Below are 25,645 nucleotides of genomic sequence, written 5' to 3' on the forward strand. Positions count from 1 at the left end.
AATATCATTAATTAATTAACTTTTGATCAGTGCTAAAATAGTAAACACCACTAGCCATATTACTGAGCTTAAAATATTATAATTTTTTTTTCTTATAACTACCTTAGCAATAAACAATAAAGGAGAGACGAGATAGAGAGGACAAGAAGAGGTGGGGAGGTGCGGGTGGGCTACTGTCAAAACTTAAAAGGGAGATTTAGGTTAACAAGAAAGGAGAGAACGAGTGAGAGGGGCAGATGGGGCGGCTAAAAAAGAGATAAAATGATTTAGGTAAGGATATATTTTATTTTATACCCTGTTTTTTTTTTTTTTTAAGATAAGTTCAAGTTAGATTGAACTAGTCTGGTTTAATTCAGTATCGATTTTAATTTTTTTAAATCAAAATTAAACCCATGATTCGAGTGATATTTTTAATTTTTAAATCAGTTTTTGAGGTATTTTTTTAATTTGATTTTTTTAATTTTTTTAATTTAATCAATTGATGGATTCTTTTAGCAACTTATTTTGATAGAAAGAAACAAATTATAAAAGTATAATGGAATGGTGATCAATTATTATCCTAATAATTGGAATATCAAGGTTATGCATCCAATCTTGTTTGATCATTTTTTTTTTTTTAGTTTAACGTGGGTGTCCGGGTTAGCTTGCGCGCACCTCGACTAATCCCACGGGCCCTGAAGTTAACGACCATATAAGCGTCCAGTGACCATTATATAAGCAACCGCAGGGCTCGAACCTGTGTTTGATCATCTTTCTTCTTGCTAGTTGTTGGAGGTTGATATTCTTGAGAGGCCCTTGGATCGTTATCATCATTTCATTCTAATTCACACCTTAGGGTCCAAACACTATGACTTCCAGTTATACAGAAAATCTTCCCAAAGCTACAGTTGTATGACCTGTATCACATATGCATCGTTTGTCACTAGTTCAAGTCTCTTGTCAAAATCGATCCCGCTAAAATTCCCATGACCATTTAAGAGCATGACCCACAATCACCAAGCCAATTGGGCAACCCACACCCACTTCATGAATGACATGTGGCGTTTTCCTAGAGGTAATAAAGTGGAGTTTTTTTAACTAATTAATCGGTAAAAATTAGATAATTGGCTAGCTAGAAGCTTGACCCTAGCTAGAGCTTTCACAAAAAAACATGTTATAGCAATGTGCGTAGGCACCACTGAACATCCATGAAGACAACCATTTTACTTTATTTTGTTTCCTATGATGACTTTGAAAAGAAGCAAAAAATAATAAAATGAAATAAGCCGCAAAAGTCACACTTTTAAAAGGCGTGAGGAGATGACTTGAGAGGAGCTTGGGGTCCAAAAATTGTCTGAAACAAAGGTGAAAGGCCTTGATTAGGGACTAAGGAAAGAAAAAAAAGGAATGCTTTTGGAATTGAGAAGGACAATTTAACTCACTGTCAATGAAAACATGTCTCGGACGTAAGGCCCTTTTGCCCTCTCTTGGTTTCATGAAAAATCACTTCCTTCTTCCTCCTACTACTGCTCTACCTTGAGAGACTCCTCATTTTGCTTCATTCCACTTTCATATCCTTCCTTTCTTTTATATATTTTGTTTACTTTTCCCCTGCCTTTCTTTTCCATTTCTTTAGGCAAATTTTGAAATTATGACTTTCTGTTATTTAGCAGTATCATAAAGAGGTATAAAACTTAAAAGTTTAATTTTAATTTAAAGCCTACTAGTCCTTTAGGGTTGTAAAAATATGCCCATGAGCTTGAATCTACTACCTTTAATATTTCCATTGGATCCACCACCATTTCATTGTTTTTTACTTGATTGGTTCTGTGGCTCTGAGTGAGAACGGGCCATTATAATTAATCTGTTCTAATTCTTTATGCGGTGCATAATTTGGAGTCTGTGTGTTTATCATCAATCATCATGTTGTTGATAGTGCAATATATTGTAAGACATATTCCCTCAAGCACTAACTACTTAATTATTCTTGAAACTAAACATGGAGACAACACCAAAGCTAAATATTAAATAAACAAGACAACGATACTCTTGCCACTGATTATAAGGTGAAACCAAGTATCTGAGAAATCCCTTGGTTAATTTTGGACCGATTTACATAAGCCTAGCAGCAAGATCAAGTTCTCTCCTTGAGCCACTCACAACAAATGCACAGATTGGATCACCTCTTTTGTTTCTTCTAGCTAATATTATTCTTAGGGCATACATGAAATGGAGTGGATAAGTGCAAACATGAACTGACATGAAAACTGTAGAACCCATGCATCAAGGAGGTTGAGGAAATTATTCCAGTAAGATTAGTTGGGAATATTTGGTGACCTCACGCTAATCATTCAGACCAGCTTTTGTAATTATTCATGTAGAGTTTCAACTAAAGTAATGCAAAAGCACTTTGAGATTAAAGTTGTAATCTTAGCCATATAGGAGAGGAGGACGGGGGACGGGGACATTACTCTTTATACGACGGCAGTCCCAAGTTTTTTAATTTATGAGAGGGAGGTGAAAATCTGTTCTGGCTTTCTGTGCCTACCCATGGCTAAGATCCATGTGGCCTTGTCTATCTCTTTCTTCTTACGATATAACTTACTTCAAAGGAATCTTGCTTTTTTATTGTTCATTAATCCTTTTGATTTAGAACAAGTCATAATGTTAGGCACCCTTTAATTTGAATCAAAAATCCAGCAGCATTCACATATGCTTCATGTTAAGGGTTAATTATTGGTAGATCCCTCCTTGATTAAACAAATAGTATATCTTTCCCTTCTTCTTTTTTTCAAAAAAAAAAAAAAAGTTAATCTCTCTCTCTCCCAGCTCTTACCTATCAATCATAACTTTATTAACCCTTTATTTCCATAATTGTACTCGATGTAACTTTAGGTTCCCTACTTTCATAATTGTAGTTTGAATTCTTTTGTTTACATTGAATGGAAAGCATAATTATTCCTATGTTTAGCCAAAAAAGAGGAAACAAGAAATAAAGAGGGAAAAGCAGTTTCAACCAGGCTTTCAAAAACTACTTCCTAATTCATGGAGACCTCGCACTCTTATGAACGGGCAGTAAGTATCCCTTAACAGTGAAAATGATGGGACATTATAACATTTGCAAGCTATTATATTAGCTAAACAATAAAAATAATAGATCTAGAAAATCTACTGTGTTACATCCAACACTAGTGTTTTAAAGATTAGTTGATTATTTGCAGTATGTGATTCATAATTGATTAAATTGAGTTCTTTTTTTTTTTTTTAGTTTAACGTGGGTGTCCGGGTCAGCTTGCGCGCACCTCGACTAATCCCACGGGCCCTGAAGTTAACGACCATGTAAGCCTCCAGTGGCCATCATATGAGCAACCACAGGGCTCGAACCTGAGACCACAGAAGGAGCAAACCTCTTAGTCCCAAACTCTTACCACTGAGCCACCACCTAGATGGTTTGATTAAATTGAGTTCTTGATATATATAGTCATTGCCCTCTTTATCTCCCAAGCTTTTTTTTTTTAATGGCAAAAAAAAAAAGAGTCTAGACTTTAAATTTGCCTCTTTTTCTTCCACATCATGCCTTTGTAATGAAAAATAAATCACCTCTTTATATCTTTTTTCCCCATAACTAGACATAATTTCTTTCTTTTATTCTGGAAAAAAAGGGAACTTTTTTTGTTGATTTTTCATTTTTTTTATTATATTAATGGATAAACTTAGACTATTTTAAGAATATAGAGAGAAAATTAGTCAAGATATGTTGAGTTGGAATATACCGACTACAACACAGTTCTTATGTTGGCTTTTATGCATGCCTCAGCAAAATTTGATCCAGTTTGGGTGTTTTGTGGAATCAGGATGGATAACTTGAATTTGGATAAATTGAAAAGTTTTTTTCTTGTGTATATTTTCGCATTGATTAAATTCAATTGTGATAAACTTTTTATCGAATGCTTTCAAATAGTTTTTATTGAAAACCATTTAAATGTTTACTACTCTCCCTTCTATACCTCTTACATCATTTATGATTTAATTTTCTCTAATTCTAGCTTCAAGTGAATTACTTCTATGAAAATAATATTTTAGTCATGTTTGTTTGTTTAATTGACGAGAGAGAAAGGGAGGGATTTGAGTTTAATAGACATCTAATCTAAACCCTAGCACCAGATTAAAACATAACCAATGTTACAAAAGTATGTGGTTTTATTTAGCAAAAGTCTTTAAAAAATCTAAAAAGATAGGTTAACATTTGTAAATAAATAGGAAACAACCGATCAGGAAAAATAATAAAGCTAAAATATGATATTAACAAGGAAAAAAAGTCTAAGATATGATCCAAAATTTTAAAATCGATTTTAAAGGCTTTTAGGGTGAAATATGGCAAATCTAAGCATCAATCAAGCATGGGGCATAAATAACTTGTATTTTTATCAATAATCCACCACTAAAATTTAAGTTCGATCTAATAGTTAAATTCAAAATTATCAAATTTAATTTCTGGAAATGTTTATATTCGTCAATCTTATCATAAAATCCTAAGCTAGTTGTTAAACATAATTAACCATTCTTTTGACATCTAAGCCTCTACTTAGGTATATAGCAAAAAAATTAAAAATATAAAAAAGCTCATTATAGAATCACAATAATACATCACACATCCACTTCCTTAAGCCACGAACCCATATTAATTAGAAGCATCCTGACAAACTTTAAGTGGGTACATAATATATTTATTTATTTTGTTTTTTAAAGTGATAATTAAGTATAAAAGGCCTTAAGGTTCTAAACATTAATAAGCGGATACATTGTCAAAGATTTGATGGAGTGTTTTGAATTTGGGGGTGTTGGTGCATAAAGGTATTGCTTTTTTCCATTAAGGAATTTGGCATTTACAATATTGTGCTTATTTTTCGACCGCAACCCACTTAACATCACATAAAGCTACAAAATATATCATTACAAGATTTGAGTAAATCCCGCATCACAAAGGTACGAGGAATAATTACAAGATTATTACATATCAACTAACTACAATGTATATCATTACACCTATGCAAATTTGTTTTTTTTTTTAATACAAGTCAATCATGATAGGAAATATTAACTTAACGGTTTGACTTATAGTTAAAGTATGTTTGGTAGTGTTATGAAAAATGAGTTTAAAAATATTTTCCAGTATTTGGCTATTCTATGGAAAATGAGTTAAAAAACAACTTATTTATGTTTTATTTGTTTTTCAAATTTATTAAAAGAATAGGACCAAAACTTATATATGAAAAGGTTGTAGGATGATGAAATTTTAAAAAAAATTAATTTTATAAATTATTTTAAATAAAACAAATAGCAACAAAAAAAATAAGGACAAAATCTAATAGATGAAAATGTTAAAAAATAATGAAATTGAAAAAAAAATTCAATTTCATAAATTATTTCAAATAAATCAAATATAAATCAAAATAATTGGAACCAAATTTGACAGATAAAAAAGTTGAAAGATAATGAAATTGAAAAACAAATTTCAATTCTATAAATTATTTTAAATAAAATAAATAACAATCAAAATAATGAGATCAAATATGATAAATAAAAAAATCAATTAAAAAATGATAAGAGAAAAAGCAAATAAAAATCAAAAGAATGAGGACCAAAGTTAATATAGAAATCAAATTCTAAGGGATGAAATTAAAAAATAATAATAATAAAAATTCAAAACAAAATGTATAGCAATCAAAAGATTGAGAACTAAATTTAAAATAATCAATAAATAAGATAATATTTTGAATTTTTCGCAACTTTTAGAAAATGTATTCCATTTAAAATAAAATAAAAACACTTTCATGAAAACCAAGCTAAACTTTTCTTTTGACTAAAAAATATTTTTCATTTATCAACTTTCCTAATGATTAACATGTTGTTCTAGAATTAAGACAATAGTAATATCTAAGAGATGGTGAATTAGGTTTTTCACTAATACTAACAAATAATGTAATTTAATTCAATTAAACTCAATAAACTCAATAATCAATAATACAATTAAAGTGCTTAAAATAAATAAGTAAGGGAGATAAATTGCAAACTCGATTTTAATATGGTTTGGCAAGCTTATATTCACGCCTCAAGCATCAAACTAGTATTGAGTATTGTATTATTTCACTAGTCTAAGTTCAAGATTACAATTGTCATTTGATAAATCAACAGTACCAAGCTTCTTACATAACTTGAAGATATTCCTCCTTCAAGATTTTTCTTTCACTTGAAGATATGTCATCTTTTGGATTTTTCTTAGTGAAACACCTCACTAATGCCAAGAGTTTTAACCTAACTCTTAAAGGTTTACAAAAGTGATTTTGATATCACAATAATTAACTTTCTCAGTATAGTGGACGATACAATTCAATGTTCTAACATTCCTATATCTCACAAGATAATACTTAAAGGATTTGAAGGTATTCAATTGTAGTGAGTATGGGATTAAATACTCTTGTGCTAGAATATGAAGATCTAATAGCACCAAGAGTATAATTAAGTATTGATGATTTTGATGTATTTTTTCCACTTAAAATAGCTTGTATATTATATAGGTTCAGATCCTCTTATTGATTTTACCATTAAATAAGCTATTTATATATTTTTAGCAAAAACTAGTCGTTTATAGTCATTATAGTCCCACTGACAGCTAAAACAGTTGATCGATTCAGGTTGGTAATGCCAATCAATCGACCAGTTCTTGTAGAATTCTCAAGTGTCATCACAAATGAACAAGCGGTCGACTGGTTCATTTAGTATCACCAAATGGTCGACTGCTTCATGTAGAATTCCAGATTTATCAGTTTTAACGTAAATGAATTCTTAGAATTGTTTTCTCAATCCTCTTAAATGTATGCAAAGTAAAGTGTATACGTTCATTTTAATTTGTGCTATCGAATAGGATATAAAAATTTACATTTAGCACTAAAAATAAATATTTAAACTAAGTCTTCATTTGGCTTTTTTTCTTAGACTTCTGTCATTCTTGTTGATGTGTTCTTTGTTTAGAACATGTTTAAAATTTATTTTCGGTCAAGTATATTATTAGTTCAATTTTCATATTATTATTATTATCAAAATATATAAAAAAAACATAAATATATAATTGAAAAATCAATATAATAAGCATTAAAAAGTTAAAAAAGTGGTTTTGTATGGAATAAACGGCGCCAAAATCTGGTACCTAAATCTCATGTTAGGTTGTGTGGTAAGATTCACATCACGAAACATGAATTGAATTTACTTTTAGCATATAAAAAACTAACTCAAAGTACAAATATTTACTGCATGGATCGGCTAAATTAAATAAATGGTAGGTTAGCACAAATTTTTTTATGGAAGGGGTCCATGATGTGTACTATTTCGAACCGTCCAAATAATTGAGCCCCGTGCGTGATGGTAAAACATACGTGACAAGTACACCTATAAATATGTATTATTAACGTGCAAGATATCTCTATTTTCTTCATCAATTCCTCTATTTACCTAACCCTTAAGCCTTTATGGCACTAATTAAATGACCAAGCGTGTGCCAGTCTCCGATTAGGTCTCTCTGCATCATATTGCACTAATTATATGACGGTCTTGAGGGTGGCTGGCTGGCTCTGAAAATTGCCAAGTCTAAAACAAGAAAATGGTCGGAATCATAGTGGAATTTGTTTTATTGTTATTTTTATTAACATAGTTGTTCGGATTAATTTGCGTATATTTTAATTAATTTTAAAAATTTAAAATTAACGATTATATAAATTTTTAGTAACACTAAAACTAAAAGAAACTCAAAGTTATAATTTTAAAAAATTAAATTTAAAATTTTATCATTTCATCTACAATCCCAATGGAATTCTAAAGTGTATATTATAGGCAAGAGCAACCACCTAAACAGCGATGGAAGTATTTGTTCAGCTCACGGAGAAAGGTATAGGAAGTAGCGCCTACAGCAGCTCAACAAAGGATGGGTTGTCGAGCAGATAAGATTCCATTCAAATCTATGCTGCTTTGTTTTATCTTAAAGTGCTTCTGTCCAATATTGGACCTTCAGACATGGATATAGATGATCAAACTATTTAGGTTCTGTTTTTTTTTTTTTTAAAAAATATTTTTAAAAATTTTAAATTTTTTTTATTTTAATTTTTTTTTAATGTTTTTACATCATTTTGATACGCTAATATCAAAAATAATTTTTAAAAAATAAAAAAAATATTATTTTAATACATTTCCAAGTAAAACATATTTTGAAAAATAATTACAACAACACTCTCAAACACCCTTTTAATTATATGAAAATATAAAAAAAAATTAAAAATATATCTAGTCAAACATGAATATACGTGTCATACATAGCATCCCTGGTCCGAGCAATATTAAGGATATCCTCAAATAAATTTATAATTAATTGAGATTAAGTCTTTTCTTGCAATAACCCTCTACATTTAAAGAAATTTATTAAGTTCTTATAAATGATGATGATAAAATTTAAATCTACGAAGTTTTTTTTTAAAAAAAAAGAAATTTACCCATTACACCAGCCCCTTAAAGTTAAAATTAATTGCTGCTATAAAAATAACATTGCATGTATAATTTCAGCATGTTTTCCTACGTCTAGTTTATATTTATTTACTTATTTATTACTTTTACGAAGAAAGATAAAAAGGTAAGACTTCTTTTTAGTATTCAAACTAGTTTATTTTTAGCTATATTGTTGGTTGAATTAAAAAAAATTTAAAATGAAAAAAAATATCTTGAACATATAAAACTTTTCAGTATTGTTATTAAACTCGATACAATGATTTAAATTTAAAAATTCACGATATAACTATTTGCTTGTTTCGAGTTTTAATTTAAATCAGGTTAGAATTAATTACTCGAATGTGACATTGACAAGTTCTAATAAAAAAAGAAACAAATCAAGTTTATCTAGGTTAATCTGCTAAATCAGGAATTTAGATTATGAACTTTACTAAATTGAGATAATTTTTTTATTTTATTATATGATAAAAAATACAAAAAAAAAATGTATCATCAACTCAATACTTAAAGATAAAATTAAATAAAAGTCTAATATTAAATGATGAAATTATATATATATATAAAAAAGAGAAGGATAAAATTAAATAAATAAAAATTAAATAAAAACTTCATATTAAATATTCACTTGATTTCTAAATCGTCAAACCAAAAATTAAGTTTCATGGTAACGGCATGATGTTGCTTATAAAAAGCTAGTAATTTAAACGTGGAACATGTTCAAACGAGCTATTTTGTCTGCAATGATTTAACACTGTGATTAGAATGATGGGAGAATAGAAAAAAAGAAGGAAAAGAGAGGAAGAAAAGGAAACAAGTCCTCGTCTACTTTGTTTTTATTAGGCCAAGGGGAAAACACACTAATTGGGTTAATTTTGGTGAACTTGAAAAACAATTATTGTGTTATTTTCCAGTTTTTAGATTATTAGAAAATGAGAAAACATGCGTTTTCATGAAAACACCTTTTATTTTCAACTAATAAATGTGTTTTCTTTGGTTTTTTTCTTGTTTCTCGTTACATTTTTCCAGGAAATTTAAAAGGTTAATTTCTAGTAAATATGACCTTAAAGTTCCTACAGAAATCTAGTTTAGGGATATATTTTATTGGTTTTCTTATAAAATCGTCATTTCCATGTATATTTTTTATACTAAAATTTGTTTGTTGATATATTAACGAGAGGGGGAGATGTTATTAAATAAATAAATAAAAACTATAATGATGTTTTTCAAAGTATTTAATAATTTCTCTATTTTTATATAAAGTGGCATGAGCAAAAGGCCATTCACTAATGATATGTCTGGGAATGTGGTTGCGGTTGCTTTTCAAAATGCTTTTTATTTTGAAATGTATCAAAATGATATTTTTTTATTTTTAAAAAATTATTTTTTAAATTAACATATTAAAATAATTCAAAGCATAAAAAAAATTAATTTTTAACAAAAAAAAATTTAATCTTTTAAAAACATGAATTGTCTCACATTTCCAAACGTTTTTTAAATTAGTTAGCAATGGTATATTATAATTACAACAAAAACAATTCTACTAAGTGTTTTACTGTGGCGCACTTCAATTTTTAATTAGTTTTTGAATGAAATTATAACGTTATTTTTTATACTTGCGAGAGCTTTTTCTTATTATCATATAATTAGATAAAAATAAAATTTAAAAAGTACTCATGACAACACTCTATCAGTGCATTATTCTTATATCTCTAACATATTATTGTCAAAATCATTAAAATATTATTTTTTGGTGAGCTTTTTTTAAAAAATAATAAATATTCTTGAAAGAAAATTCTAAAAAAGATAAGTGGTTTTAATTTTAAAAAAATCCCTTTTATCCTTATTTCAAAATTTCTATTTTTTTTAAATATTTATCTTGATTCTTTTTTTTTTTTTTTTAAATAGCTTCTAATCTTATCCGCAACAAAATACATGTGAGTTGATCTGCAGCAAAACTAATAACATAAACAAGCAAAAAGAATGCTTAAGACCAGCTCCTCACTAGATAGGCATCTTTGTTGTAATAGTTTATGTTTTTTTTTGTACTAGATTTTATATATAAATGTCTTTTAAATTTTGATTTTATAAAAGATAGAATGATTTATTTATTTATTTTACATGCAAAATTCATCTCATAATATTTTTAATCAAACATGTATCTTTAAAAAAAAATTAAATCATAATTAATAATATTTAAAAAAATATTATTTTTTCTAACCTGAATCGCAAAAACTATGAAAGTGCCACACACGCTAAAGTTGCCACACCAACCGCACGCTTCCCCTCTTGCTATTCATTTAGGCCATTTCTTTCTATTTCAACCGTACGAACTCCACTTCTTTTTTAACCTCAATCATTACTCTCCTTCCCTAACCTACACTCCCCCACGTGCCTCTCCTTAATTCGCCTATAATTCGGCTCATTCTCCCAACGGCCTATCCATCCCCATAACGGCGCCGTCAATTTCCCCGTTACAAATCCCCCCCGTCAGTGTTAACTGACTCTGGACCACCACCACTCTCCATCCCTTAAATATCACTTTCTCAATCCTCTCCGTCAAGAATCAGCATACAAAATTCAATTACAATTGGTAAGACACTCTAGAGATATCGAAGACGTTGCAATGGTGAAAGTCGCCGCCGCCGCCGCCGCCGCCGCTCAAGTTGGGGTGAAAACCAGAACTCGAGCTACAAAGAAAAGATCAAGACATATCAAGATCTCTATTAAAGTTAGAAGTAATGTTACTAGCAGTCGTCAAGAACGCGTAATAATTAGGTCTGACAATTCAGCTTCATATCCACTGGATGTTAATTCCGGTCACCGGATGGTGACTGAAGAGAGATGTTCAAGCCCTAGCTTAGATGATGATTTTGAAGATAATCATTCATTAATGTCGTCTACTTCTTGTTGTTCTAGCAATGGATCATGTGATGAGATAATTAAGTTCACAGATCTGGAGGTCAGAATTGCATCAATTCTCAGTTCTTGAATTCTTGAATTAATTATCAGTGTGTCCAGCTTTAATTGCTTCGAATTTAATTTAATTATTATTATTTTTATTTTATTTTTTTGCAGGAAGAGAGAGTTGAAGTAGAAACGTCAATGTATTATAGTAGTAGTCGTAGGGAAAGGTTTGTTTGGGATATTTATTTTTGTTTTTAATGTCATTTAATTCTCGAAATTCAAAAAAATTTAAATTGGTTCCGTTTGAAACTCCTTCTCTCTAAGTTGAGTTGGTGTAGTATTTATATACGTAAAGTCTCTTGATTTAATCTTTCTTCTTTTTTATATATATGTACAGAGAGAAAACACCGACTTCAAACGCTCTCCGGGAAGAATCAACATCAGAAAACATGGATTCAACGGCAACCCCAGCGCCATTGAAGAAGCCTAATTCCCATCGAAGATCAACGGCCGCGGCGGTGATAAGGATAACAGATGAAGAGGTTGAGAAATTCTTCTGCGAAATTGAGAAAACTGTTCCACAACGCTTCAAAGACAAGTAAGGATTACGGATATCAACTGAATTCTAAGATTCAACTCATGCATATTGTGCATGCACTGCGTCTGCACACTGAGATTTATTTCTCCAAGAAAACTCGGTAAATTACGGTGACAAGAAAAACTAAATGGGATTAATTGTTTTTGGTTTTCCATGGCAGGTATAACTTTGATTTTGACAAAGATGAGGCGTTGGAAGGACGCTATGAGTGGGTTAGATTAAACCCATGAGGAAGAAAGAAATTAACAATGGCGTATGCTTAATTAAGCCATGTTTATTTTTATTTAGAACTCCATGATTTTTATTTTTCTATCCTTGTTGTTCTGTGTACAGCTTCTTCTTTTTTGTTCTCTCTGTTATATTTATGATTTAGTTAGAATTCAGAAGCTGAGTTTGATCATCTGTTTCTTCGAGTGCTGTACGGTGGTAGTGATAACAAGGAGAAGCTTCTTTCCTGTTTTTCTTCCTTCATTCCTTGCTCTGCAGCAAAAAGATTTCAAAAAAAAAAAGTAAAAAGAAAAAAGATCCACTCGGGGAAGTTAATAATGGAATTGTTGTTTTCGATTCTTACATTTTGGGGCAACTGTCCATAATTTTCGTGTCTGTTTTACTGGTAAGTCCGCTGCTCTCTCCTCTTTTGGATTTTCTTCTCAGCATCAAATTAAGAAATGAAAGAGAAGGGGGGAATTCTCTTGTTTGTCGTCATTCATTTAATTCAATTCTGATCTTGTTTCTTCGGATATTTCGGAAATATATCTGTTTTAACAAGGATGAAAGTAAAAGATGGGTGGGTCGAGGTGTGGTAATTTGGTGGGTGGGTTTTGGGATAGAAGGTGGCAAGTGCACGCACCATGCCTGCCGTCCAAGTTACGAACACGTGGTTGAGAATGGAAAGTTTTTCTTATCCTTGATTGCATATATATATATATATATATATACCCAAATAAATTTCTATATTCTTTGTTTTACTTTTTCAATATTCCAAAGTTCTTTCATTTTCTTGTCCACATGTGTTTGCGTTTTTTCTTCCAAGATTTTTTTTTTTCTTCCAAGATTTTCTGTCTTGGGCGTGTGGGTGTGTTAAGAAAAATAGGGGAAATTAAATATAGGAGTTTTGAAATAAATAAATAAAAAAAAGAATAACGCAAATGTTAAGAAAATCTATAAATTAATGTTGCTCTGCCAATAAAAGTAAGGGTAACCTTATCTTATCCAACATAGCATGATCGTTATCCTTAAATAATATTATTATATGAGAACTGTTATTGAATAGCAATGTGGCCTAAATCCAGCGCCTGATCTATTTTATTTTATTTATTTCAATCTTCGAACCATCTTTTAGCTCGTCTAGGAAGTGTAAACGAGTCGAGCTTGAGCTCAGTACTTAAGCTCTTAGCTCGTCAAGGGTCATGACTCATGAGCCGACTAAATTAGAATTGTAAATTAGGCTTATCAAGTAAGGAATTGAGATGTAACGGAAAATTAATTTTAGGTATTTTCTTAATACTTGTCATTGGACTGTTCTTTAACTCATATTGTCCGACATCAGAGGAAAGGGGTTTTTAAGGATTTGTTGTGTTTGTTTTGTAAGAAAACATTATGTATATATATTCTTTTCAAGGAAAAATAAACATTGAAAAAATATTTATTTTCAATATAATTATTAATCATGCTAATTTAGAGAAAATATCTTAAACATACACAGAGAAAATGAAACTACCGTGTAAGTATCAAATCACAGTATATTATTTAATTACGCTAGTAATAATAATAATTATTATTATTATAACAACTATCATCGTGAAAAACAATTTTATCATATTTAAAATGGATTAATTTTTACTTGATTTAATCAGAAACAAAAATAATACTATAAAATTCAATTCGGTTTCACTTAAATTAAATATAGCAGCAAGTGAATATTTCCACATCCTATCATAGATTCATACTCGATCAAAAAGTTTTACTATAGTTTATAATTTTTGTTAATATATATAATTGTGATAAACCAACTTATTCTTTTTTTTACGTTATATTTTTGTTCGCCCACCAATATTCTAGTCTCTACCCTATCTGTCTTCTGTCCTCTCCCATGCATAAAAAAAAATACAAATACAGAGGAATGTCTAAACCACGTCAGTCTTTGATGCCATGAGCGATATGGTAATGTCTATTCATGAAGTATCCTTGACATAAGAATTCATCCGCATCTGCAGGTCGAAGGACAGCACAATATCCTAGACATAGCAGGGGAGGCATGTAATCTTATTACACAAAAACTGGTACAAACTATCATTATCCAAAGGAAAATAAAAATAAAAATAAAAATCAGAGGTCCAAATTATATTGATTTTAATCTTTTTAAAAGGACATGAATTCCCTTCTCTGCCTAGCTAGTTACTTGATTATATATAAGGTAAGATTCTTTATCTTACCATACACAGCATTGAGGGCAGTCGCCATAGCACCACAATTACACGAGTGTTTATATGCTGGTAGTATGGAGGACTCCACTGAACTGTAACTCTTACGTTCGAAGAGGAGGAAAAAAATACTATCTTTTGTGGACATGGGCACATAATATAATAATACTAAGGGAATGCAGATGCTGGCAGCTGGCCATCTCTCTTGGATCTGGTGCCTCCAACAAACACCCCATTTGCTGCTTTGGGGTTCACACTTTCCCCGATAGAATTCTGACTGGGTTTCTATGGGGGGAAAAGCCAATAAAAAGAAGAAAAAGAAAAGGTAGCCAAAGCGATTTGATGGGATTTCCATATTAACGTTTAACTTTGATACTTTTTATGTGTTTGTGGTTGTTTTTGAACCGGTTTCTTATTAAAATTTTTTGAAAATTTTAAATTAATATTTTGTCGTGTTTTTTTATTGTTTTTGAACTGGTTTAATTTTTTTAAAATTAAAATTTTCTAAAAAAAAAAATATATAACACACTATCTTTCAACTTTAGCCCTGCAGCCCCAATCCCAAGATTTTGCACAAGCAGTGGTTTTTTTAATTAACTTGCTGAAGAACTATTGGGCCATTATTTTCTTTAATTGATTTGAGAATTTTTTACTCTAAAGAAGGTCGTAATGTTAGGAGTAGCAAGTAATCTATCGAGTTTTGTTAGCAACACGTTTCCAAGTAAAATCCAAGGAGCTTCGTAATTCATCTTGCTCAAGATGCAATATCAATCAAAATAAAAATTCCATGTTCTTGGTGGCATTTGTGTTCCATAAATGCTGACCATTAAGAATAACTTGATGAGCGTTCAAGAAAAGAAAAAAAAAAAGGAATAATCTAATGAAGATTATGACATTAGATCATGACCTTAATTCGTAACCTATTTTTGAAGGTTTTTCTCATTATTATTTTTTTCGCAATATCAAGCATTACCCGTTGTGTACTTGGGCATTTGAGAAGCAAGATTTATAACATGATGGGTGAAAAGAATAGCTGAGGGTATCAGAATATCAGTGACTGATTCTCAGGGATATTCCTTGCATAAACTGAGTTGGTTCTTCAAACTTGACATATAAGACAATGTGTGGAGCGGATGGCAAAGAGAGCCCTTGGCTTCAAATTTAATGGAGGCTTTCAAAATCCACCAAGAGTGATGTTTTGAGAATATTACACAGCGATGTGAAGAGTACTTCTTAAATAACCCATTGCAATTCACAAAACAATGGGCTTTTATGCAACCCAAAAAGGGACAGAGTTGAGCTTCGGCCTATACATTTTCAATGCTTGCTACTGATCGCATGGAACTGGATCTCGTAACACCCTCCTTCTCCGCATAATATGCTATCAAAGCCTTCACAACCTGGCGAAATCTCCGTCTGTAAGTGGGAAATTTCGATATACCTCTAATCATTCCTATCATCCTGCCAATGTATTCGTTATCAGTAGACAAATGGAATACTGAAGGTGACAAGTTTTTTACACAATATCAGAAGAGAGAGGAAGAAAACTAGTCATATCAAGTTAAAGATTAAACAAATATATGTTTAGCGATTATCATATCTCCTTTGTGCCAACTATCTCCGTTCATGATCTCGAGATAGTAACAAAACACAACTTAACATGTTGAAAGAACTAACCAATCTCTTATATTGTTGTCTACTCAAAATCACTGATCCAAATGTGTGTATGATGCAGTTAAAGGGCCTTGGTAAATAAGCAATGTAAAATTGGGATTCTTCTGATATGCATTTCAAAAGAGTCTATTGTTATCATCAAAAAATAAATAGAGCTTGATAAAGAAAGAAATGTAAAAATAATGCGATGTCCCTTCAATTGCTGAGAATGAATAGGAGAATTTGACGTTTTATCTATCATGTGAATGTTCCGACCTCTCACCCCGATCTTTAGGTTTTCTCGGTTATTGAAAGCAATGTATTCCTTCTTTAATAACTTGGAAAGAGGAATGCAGAAACTGATATACCTTCTGGTGATGCCCTGTATTTGAGCAGCTCGCAGAGCCTCTTGAGGCACCAAACTGCCATTATCCCAAGTCTCCATGCGTTGTGTATCATTTCCATAAAGAACTACTCTCTGCAAGAACCTTTCTTCACCTTCTTCCAATTTAATGACCCTTATTTGCTCTTTTAGGACCATCAGCGGCTGAAAGAACCAGTCGAACAATTTGTCATTTGGTCTATTATGATGTGTTATTTCAGTACCATCGGAAAGCAGAAAACCATCTGAACCAGCTTTAATGGAATTCAGGAGGGATTGCAAAAATGAATAACAAGGCAAGCCAACACATATAACGGATGCTTCATTGCCACCCCTGGCCTTCAAATAGTTACTGAGGTCAGCCAGTGTTATGGCACCAGAATCCAAAAGATCCCTGCCCCTCATTTCGCATGATCTCATCATTACTCCCCATACCTGTAAGCATTTAGAGCCAAACATCATAAACTTGTACGTGCATCTAATTATCTAAAGAGAACATGTGGTGAGTTTGATTACTTGGCAGCAGAAAAAACCTTAGAAAAACACTTTACTAACTTCGCCTCATCGGTATTATTTTAGGGAATAAAATACTATTTATACCCTATGGTTTTAGTGAAATGATCAGTTGCTCCTGTTGGTTTAAGAACCCCAACATTGAATTCCTATATTCTTTTATTTGATTGTAACTTACGGCAATTCAATTATGTTTTTCCTAAAAAAATTCCTGCTTTCTAGTCAAATTCTTCAATCTCACATGCTACAAACAAAACAATGCTAATCCATCCATTTACATCAACCAACATAACCATAAACCAATCAGTAAAAGAGGTCGTCAAGATATAGCAGGCCACCAAATTGCATGTACTGAATCTTCACTACTCTTTAAACCAAGTAGCCTATCTTCCCATATTTCCAAACATCTAGGAAATTCATAAATCTGTTCCTATTTAAATCCTTTGGTGCACCACTCCACTTGTTAATTTGCATATGGCGAAAACCATAATCTAGCTGCCGATCAGCCTCAAGTCCAGACTGCCTTGGAGTTAAAATCAAAGTGCCTATGATATAAACAACAGCTCCACATACGGCAGCAACTACATCTAATTGTAAATTCACCATCGCATAAGCACAAGGAAAATGACGACTTCAAAAATGAAGGACAGGATATTTCCGCTGATTAAACTCTCATTTAATTGCTCACATAACAATTTCAAGCAAAGGGCAGCGTACAGCTGCATCAGAAAAATAATACCTGAACCATTTTCACTTCTTGTACTGTCTCCCTAACTGATTTTGAATGTGCAAAGCTTGGCACAAGCATCGCAGGAGCCTCTACATGAACAGAACTAAATTTGGCAAGGCTTCCTCCGACAGAAAGCTCAGATGAGTGAGAGGTCCCTTTCTTTTGATATTTGGGCCTGGATGCAGGAAACGTGATTTTGAAAGTTAAAATATGACATCACAAAATAACAAAGTTGTAGAAGTATTGGTTTAAGCTGGAAATCCACAAATTTGAGAATGATAAGGAAAAAGGATTACTTTGGAAGGAAAGTTCCCTCTCTGAGATAAAGTCTGTCATTTGTATACTCGTCAAATTCCGCAACCATTGCAATCACATAAGCCACAGCTCGCCAGAAAGATCTTTCCTGCATCCATCAGAATGATAATGGTAAGCTCGTTATTGATGGATGACAAACTACAAATACATTGAACTATGAACCAACCTGATATAATATAACTGATGCATACAATCCAATGAAAATGCTTGAGAAAATGGTCACCAAGACGCTCCCAACAACAACTAGTGGCCACAAAAGGATTGTCAAGCCAGCAATAGGAATGCAAGCTGTTTCGAGAAACGGGCCCTCTCGGCCAATTAGGTCATGTAGCAGTCGATACCAGCCCTTGAACAGCATGTATGGACTCTTAATTATAGCAATTGCAGCAAAGAGAGGAACATCCACTATTAGCCCCACCAGCCCAGCAATGATACATCCAGGCACATGAATTAACCTACAAGACAGTGTTATAAGAGTGATGACTTGGTAAAAATTAATGAACTCAACAATAGCAAAGAAGATTCCAATCTCATTTTCTATGTTGATTCGGGTTCTAACTAGCAAATAGAGCAGACTTCATTTATACACAGTACAATAACTATTCAACTCAAATGATAGAATGATCAATTATCTTTATTTGAGAACCATGCAACGAAAATCTTGAAATTGAATTGCTATGTTCATTATGTACAAGTCCAGACAACCCAGTAAATCAAAACGAAAGCAGTACAGAATACATCGTTGAGCAGAACTCAGAAAGCAACATAGTTATGAAAGATATCACTATTAAAAACAATATTATTACCTAAGAGTTCGAATTTCATTTGAAGCAGAGGATTCTCGCAACTCCTTCAAATAGAGGGGGTAAGAATGGCAGCAAATATCTGCAAAATCTGTAACTACAGTACAGCTGCCTTTAATAATTCCCCAAGTTCCATCCTAAATGTTTATAAAATTTAGTTAACAAAAACAGACACTTTAAATATCAAGCAATGGGGACTAAAACAAGACATGAAGATGGCATTAATGCGATAACTAACAACTTACCACAACACAGTGGTATAATGTCTTGAACTCATCATCATCATCATCATCATCATGCCTAAAGGCCTCAAAACTCGCAATCCAGGGAGCAAAGAACCCATACCCCAGTCCCACAAGAACTGTCCCAGCTATGCTTAAACCCAGCCATATACCAAATAAAGCAGGCAAAGCAACCAAGAGGGCCACTTTAAGAGGTATATCAAACCTATCTGTCCTTCAGATACCAAATATTGCCAAAATCAACATAAAATCTTAAGGGAAAAGAGACGTTAAAAAAAAACTTATAACCAAATAAACAGAATCCAATATTCTACAACGTAAAAAACACTACCAAAGGAGCAATATATTTGAAATTTCTTAAAATGGAAGATTCTGAGTAAGTTACTTCACAAGGGTGTAGAATGTCCAGGAAATATGTGGAGGTAACATTCCCAGAATTACTGCACCATTCCCTAATATTAGTACAGAAGCAGCAATAGGCCCCACCAACAGCCCTGATTCAATACAAATCCCAAAACCCCATCATCAAATTCACATGAAAACTTTAAAATAAACATTCAAAACTAGAACTTGCATGTAATCAAACACACCATAACCGAACCTTTTTTCCCCTAAAGAGAACCTAAATCCAGTTTTACAAAATAAATAAACAAACTTGTGGTACCTTTAAGAGCTCCCAGGAAGAAAGCTGAGCAGAAGGCAAAAATCACATAGAGAAACCTTAACCAACCATGGAGATTGTTTGACTTTCCCATACCAGAATACCACGGAAACAGGAAAGCAAACCGATAGGAAATGGCTGTAACCCAAAAAGGAATTGTAAAGCCTGTTATAAGCCCAGGAAAAAAATATTCTCAGTACAAGCCAATTATAGTAGTTAAACGAGAAAAAGGCACAACCTTTAAAACCATACCACGAGACTCCTGTGTTGTGAAATTATAAAAAGAGAGAAAGACAAGGTTTCTTGCAAGAAGAGACAAAGGAAAGAAATCAACACACAAAACCGCCCCCAAAAAAAGTCAAAAGACATCGTCAAATGCGAAGCAGAACATGAGAAAGCTGTGGCAGTTTTTCTGGTTTTTTCGTCCAGGGTGATGAGGCATGCAATGACGTCAACGCCATGAAGGCATACTTGCTATTTGCATTATTGCTATTAACACCTGCTCCACCTTAGTTTTTTGGTGCTTTGAAAATCATATGGGGAATGATTAGGCGCCCGTTTGGGAGTGACGCAGTTTTGCTAAAATTCAAGATTTTTAAAAAGATTATAATTTAATTTTTTATGTTTTTTAATATGTATAAATAAATTTCTTTTAAAAAATTTATTTTAATATAAAATACTTCAAAAAATAACTATACCCACGCAACACTATTAAGGTATTAGAATAGGCAGATACACGTGTTATTTCCCCTTCCAAGTCGAGTACAAACTAAACACTAGAAATTGGCAAATGGAAAGAAATAGAACTTCGTGGGATTTGACCTGCTCATATCTTGCCACGTTATCTTGCTAACTCTATCTTGTGTGGTCGTGATTGTTTGTCAGCGTGCTTCTGTAATTTAAAGTGTTATAGTTTTCATATGTTTATGTTAAAAAAATATAAAAAATCATTTTAATATATTTTTAAATAAAAAATATTTTAAAACAGCACATTGATTATAATACCAAACACATAAAATTAACTATATGAAAAGCGTTTTTTATAAATAAAATATATTTTGTATCAACACAGTGTCATCAACAATTTTAAAGCTAATTTTTTATTTAATTATATAATAATTAAAATAACTATTTTTTAAGAATTTGAAGATTTTAAATTTAATAAGAGAAAATGCATTTCTTAAATTGAAATCCATATTCTTTATTTAGTTTTTTTTGTTAACAATATTTTTTTTATTAACAACGTTGTTTTATAATTAAAATAAATATTCTTTGGAATCTCAATAATATGGATGCAACACATGTTGATGAAGCAAGTTTAAGGTTTGTAATTTATTACTCTAGAATGTAGTGGAAAAGAATTTATTATAAAATGATATCTAAAATTATTATACTCTTGAAGAAAATTTTTTATGCAAAATTCAACATGAAGGGATTAAAGTTGATATTTAAAATTATTATACACTAAAAAAAAAAAGGTTTGAGAGTCTTTATTTAACATCGACGAGATCGAGATAAAAATAATTTCAACTCGAGAACAAGTTGTTTCCAAACCGAGGAGACTAATGCATGCAGGAGGATTTCTAGGAAAAGTTAATTTTTTTTTCTTAGTTATTTGTATTCCTATTTAGCTTAGGAATTTTATTTTTTGTTATTTAGTTTAGGTTTAGGATTGGTATAAGTAGGATTGTTTAATTTATATTTCAAGAGACTAATTGAAAATAAAATATTCAATAATAAATTTTTAAATTAGAGTTTTTATATGGTGACTCTATTTAACATAATTCTGTATTATTTATATTTGTTGTCTTTTTCATGTTATTTTTATCTATATCAGTTCTCTAAAACAAACACATTAATAGTAAGATTGATATTTTTTAATAGTTGGGTTGTGATAATTTGAATTCTCTCTCTCCTTTTTATTTTTCATCAATTTTCTTTCTCATCTCTAATAACATATGGATTAAAAAGTGATGAAAATGAATTTGAGGACTAAATGTAAAAGCATAAAATTCTAAGGATCAAATTAAAAGAAAAAAAAACTACAAAGGCCAAAGTGAACCTTAGTAACAGTAATTTCCATTGTGCATGTGGGTGTAGGGGTACAATGAAAGACCCTTTTTTCTAGCATATAGTATAATTTTTTAGAAAATAGATTTTTTAAAAATAGTTTATATATATATATATATATATATGATTGTATTATGAAAAATAAATATTTTTAAGTTATTTTTTTTTTAAATAGTAATATTATTATCAAACATTTTCTTTCTAATGTTTGACAAAAGTTAAAAAAAAAAAATTCTATAGTATAGTTAATGTGATGAAATATTAATGAATATTATAATATATCATCTTGGTGTATTATAATGTATTATTTTAGCAATATTATATAATAAAAATATTATATGCAATAATATATTAAATTGATGTAATTTCTATATATTACATATTGATATATCTTAATATATAATTTTCTACATATAAATGTATTATTAATTTATTTTTCAATAAGATTGTATACTTTAAAGTATATATTTATAAAATAATAATGAACTGGTGTTCCATTTTAGTTTTTGATTTTGAATCCTTCAATATGAAAAGTTTTTTTTTTCTTTTTGTAATTTATAAAAATATTTATTCCTCTCTAAAACTTAATTTTTTTATTTGACTAGAAAACGAATTCTAAATATGGTCAAGTATAAAAACATTCAAAAAGATATTTTCTGAAAAACAAATGGTCCTTTAATTAATATTATGTTGTTATAATTATGAGTTATGGTGGATGTTAGATAATCTGGCTATTGTGGTGGTGGATTAATTTGGCCATGTTGATTGGTCATTTGGCTATGATGGTCGGGGGATCATTTAGCTTGGATGGTCAAGTCCTACAACCAAATGTACACCACTCTAATAATCATGTCAGTAATTTTTTAATAAACGATTAAAGAACATTAAAAAAAATTAGCAATTAGTGAGCATGTTTAATGATGACTTACAATATATTTAACCGTGTTTCATTCCGAGTTATATTTTTTTTAATAAAAGATTTTATAAAAAACTTTTTTAACATGATTTTGTAATTTAAAAAATTATAAGTGAAATTAAAAACTTTATGTATACATGCAATTAAATAAATTAAAAACTATACTTGTTAATAAATAGAAAACAAAACCACAAGCAATAACTACAAAAAAAACTAAAAAAATTGAATGGTATGTGTAGATCAAGATATTTAATCTCGTAAAACGAGGTATTTACCCAGTTGTATTTGCTAAATTTGTTTATTAAATTAATTTTTTTATTCAATCAAACAATAATAGAAATAGACACACATATTAAATTGATTGATTGAATAAAAAAAATGGAGGAAAAAAATACTTGCAAGACTGCACATATTAGAAATATTATCTAAAAATAAAAATAAAGTTCATCTATACAAAAGATTAAAAAAAGTTATAGATGAATCAGAAAAACCTCTTCAAAAATTAAATAAATAATACAAAAATAACTAAAATTTAAAAGAGGCTCACTAAAATAAATAAAAAAGAGAAGGAGTATTGATTTAAATATAAATAAAAAAAATTGAAAAAAAACATATATAAAAAAAAGCTTTAATTAAAAAGAAAATTACAAAAACAAAGGCTAGGAGTTGTCAGGCTTGGCAGGCCAGGCAATCCCGCCTTACCCATTTTGTTAGGGCATGTGCGACTAGGCCCTTATTTTTTTGCTGCATTTGGGGCAAATGAATTTTTTTTAAAAAAAAAACTCAAACAAAGTGTCGTCTAAATTTGCTCAGATTCTGGCTACCACAGTGGCCAGAAAATCAGTGCTTAAGATTTTTTTACCCAAACACCTATTTTTCAACTAATTTTGACCCAAAACATTTAATTTAAATACACCTTAGGAGCCATGATAAATCTATCAATGATCTTAAAAAATCCAAAACCCGTCGCAAAAACTAAAATCTACTCGAGCTTAGATCTGTTTTATCATGAATTTTAAAGATAAAAAAACACCCAATATAAACTCTCCTCATCAAATGAAACGATTTTACACAACTATTAACCGTTTTAGTGGCCTAAATCAATGTCAACGATATTTTTCTTTCTCTGCCGCCGAAATCCGGTGATCTCTCTCTCTCTCTCTCTCTGCTCTCTCAATCAGGAACCTAAAAATAATAGAAATGAACTTTTTGTATCAAAATTAAATTGAAAAAATATTGGGGCACTGCAATTGTATAATATGCATTATTTTTAAAGTTTGAGGACTAAAATGTATATTTTTTGAAACTTCTGGCACGACATTCATGTTTGGTGTATTTTTCATTCTGGTCTCCTTTCTTTCAATTTCACTTTAGACTAAGAATTCAGAAGTAATTATCCTTTATTTAGAAAATAATTTTAAAAAAATACACAGTGTCATCCACAGTGTTTTGTTTGTGGTTGAACAATGATGACTCCTATAGTAACTAGCCTATGCAATTTAGTTTTTAGGTAATACTTCTTGGATATTTTCTAGGAGTTCTTGCTTGTAGTTAAAGTGGCTCTTTTTATCTAAAATATCTATGAGGTATTTTATAATTTTATGGTGAATTTATATTATACAATACAACTGATAGAATATATTTTCTTATTGTTTATTAATGTATATTTTTCTAAAATCATTATGGATGACATAGTTTAAAAAGGGTGTCATTCTTTTTTAGTTTCATCCTTGCAAGTTACGTTGGTAATTTTTTGTGTTGAGATTTTTTTTAAGTATATTCTTACAATTTCAAATAAAATTTTAAATTTCAATTAGAGGTCAATTAAATGAAATATGATTTAAATGTATAGTATAAAAACAATTAAAAGAAGAAAGACAAATTAAAAACAAAAAACTAAGTGGAGCCTTTTTCGTTATCGCATGAAAATATTCATTTTCATCTAAAAAAGCATCTGAATTTTATGTTTAGGTCCTAAACTAATGTGATCCATTTGTGCATTTTGATCCCTTTGGTTTTATGCTTTTACATTTAGGTCCTAAACTTCATTTTTTTTTTAATGTTTTAGTCCCTAAGTTTTGAGAAAGGAGAGAGAAATTAAAAAAAAATGGAGGAGAGAGAAAGAGGTTAGTTGATTACATTCTAACTATAAAAAAAACTGATCTTTGTATTAGTAGGCTCATTTTACTGAGTAAAAAGTTATTAAGGTGTTTTAGAATTTTAGCTTGCTAGAAACAAAAGATTAGGACTTGAAATATTTTTCTTAAGGGTTTTGGAACAATTAAAAGGTGTTTTAAGATTAAATGGATCTAATAAAATTCTTAAGATGTTTCTTTAATGTTTACAAGTAAAAAATAGTTGAAAATAGGACCCAAAGCTAAAATTTAAACTTGTAAATGCATATTATTTATCAATATAGATGATATGTTGTCTATTTCTATTAAAAATAAAGGGCAAATGATATGTTGTTTATCAATTAAACAAACAAAAATTATTTTCCACTTAGTTTTTTATTAGCCAACAAGTTAAGTGTTTGGCCTCTTTTTATATTGTCCTTTTGCTTTTTGTTAGAATTGTTTTCTTTTATTAAAATTGACTATAAGTAAAGTAATTAGAATTATATTTAAAATATTATTCAATTTATTCATAGTTTTAAAATAAGATTATAGATTTTTGTGATAACATTAGCAATCATTTCATTATTTATTATATACGAATCTAATATATAAAAATTCTAATGTGTTCATGAATATTCAATGAAAATAAAATTTTTATTTTGATATTTTTTATTATAATTGTTTACATAATTTTCTCTTATTAGTTATTCTATTTTTGTTCAATTGTATTGAGACGTGATTTTTAATATAAATTATTAAAACTCTTTTTTCAAATCATGATAAATG

The 25,645-nt window shown here is 30.2% G+C and overlaps 2 protein-coding genes across 5 annotated transcripts; one reads left to right on the forward strand and one right to left on the reverse strand.

Annotated features, from left to right (window-relative positions):
- The first annotated feature begins 10,881 nt into the window (after positions 1–10,881).
- LOC7483125 (cyclin-dependent kinase inhibitor 1) lies at positions 10,882–12,489 on the forward strand. The gene is made up of 4 exons (XM_002310695.4): positions 10,882–11,491; positions 11,608–11,663; positions 11,834–12,034; positions 12,195–12,489. The coding sequence occupies exons 1-4, from the start codon at positions 11,156–11,158 to the stop codon at positions 12,262–12,264; spliced, it is 663 nt and encodes a 220-aa protein (XP_002310731.3). The 5' UTR covers positions 10,882–11,155; the 3' UTR covers positions 12,265–12,489.
- Positions 12,490–15,591: 3,102 nt separating this feature from the next.
- Positions 15,592–20,276, reverse strand: LOC7469757 (uncharacterized membrane protein At3g27390). 4 transcript variants are annotated; one of them, XM_024604916.2, is made up of 10 exons: positions 20,009–20,276; positions 19,760–19,921; positions 19,481–19,589; positions 19,099–19,309; positions 18,857–18,990; positions 18,217–18,505; positions 18,032–18,138; positions 17,745–17,910; positions 16,479–16,927; positions 15,592–15,918 (listed from the first exon to the last, which is right to left on the reverse strand). In XM_024604916.2, the coding sequence occupies exons 2-10, from the start codon at positions 19,848–19,850 to the stop codon at positions 15,765–15,767; spliced, it is 1,710 nt and encodes a 569-aa protein (XP_024460684.1). In that variant the 5' UTR covers positions 19,851–19,921; positions 20,009–20,276; the 3' UTR covers positions 15,592–15,764. The 4 variants fall into 4 exon arrangements, with proteins under 4 accessions (XP_024460684.1, XP_002310151.2, XP_052310757.1 ...); XM_002310115.4 differs by having other exon boundaries at positions 19,760–19,894; positions 19,995–20,276; XM_052454797.1 differs by lacking the exon at positions 20,009–20,276 and having other exon boundaries at positions 19,760–19,980.
- Positions 20,277–25,645: the final 5,369 nt, after the last annotated feature.

The sequence above is a fragment of the Populus trichocarpa genome, chromosome 7 (assembly GCF_000002775.5).
Source record: "Populus trichocarpa isolate Nisqually-1 chromosome 7, P.trichocarpa_v4.1, whole genome shotgun sequence".
In the NCBI taxonomy this organism is placed as follows: Eukaryota; Viridiplantae; Streptophyta; class Magnoliopsida; order Malpighiales; family Salicaceae; genus Populus; species Populus trichocarpa.

Excerpts from the sequence above, each read along its gene's own strand:
- LOC7483125 (XM_002310695.4), top strand. The coding sequence starts at position 11,156 with ATGGTGAAAGTCGCCGCCGCCGCCGCCGCCGCCGCTCAAGTTGGGGTG. Across the intron at positions 11,664-11,833 it reads AGTAGTAGTCGTAGGGAAAG|AGAGAAAACACCGACTTCAA; the intron begins GTTTGTTTGGGA and ends ATATATGTACAG. Across the intron at positions 12,035-12,194 it reads CCACAACGCTTCAAAGACAA|GTATAACTTTGATTTTGACA; the intron begins GTAAGGATTACG and ends TTTCCATGGCAG.
- LOC7469757 (XM_024604916.2), bottom strand. The coding sequence starts at position 19,850 with ATGGGAAAGTCAAACAATCTCCATGGTTGGTTAAGGTTTCTCTATGTG. Across the intron at positions 18,991-19,098 it reads CATTATACCACTGTGTTGTG|GATGGAACTTGGGGAATTAT; the intron begins GTAAGTTGTTAG and ends ATAAACATTTAG. Across the intron at positions 16,928-17,744 it reads AAGAAGTGAAAATGGTTCAG|GTATGGGGAGTAATGATGAG; the intron begins GTATTATTTTTC and ends AAATGCTTACAG.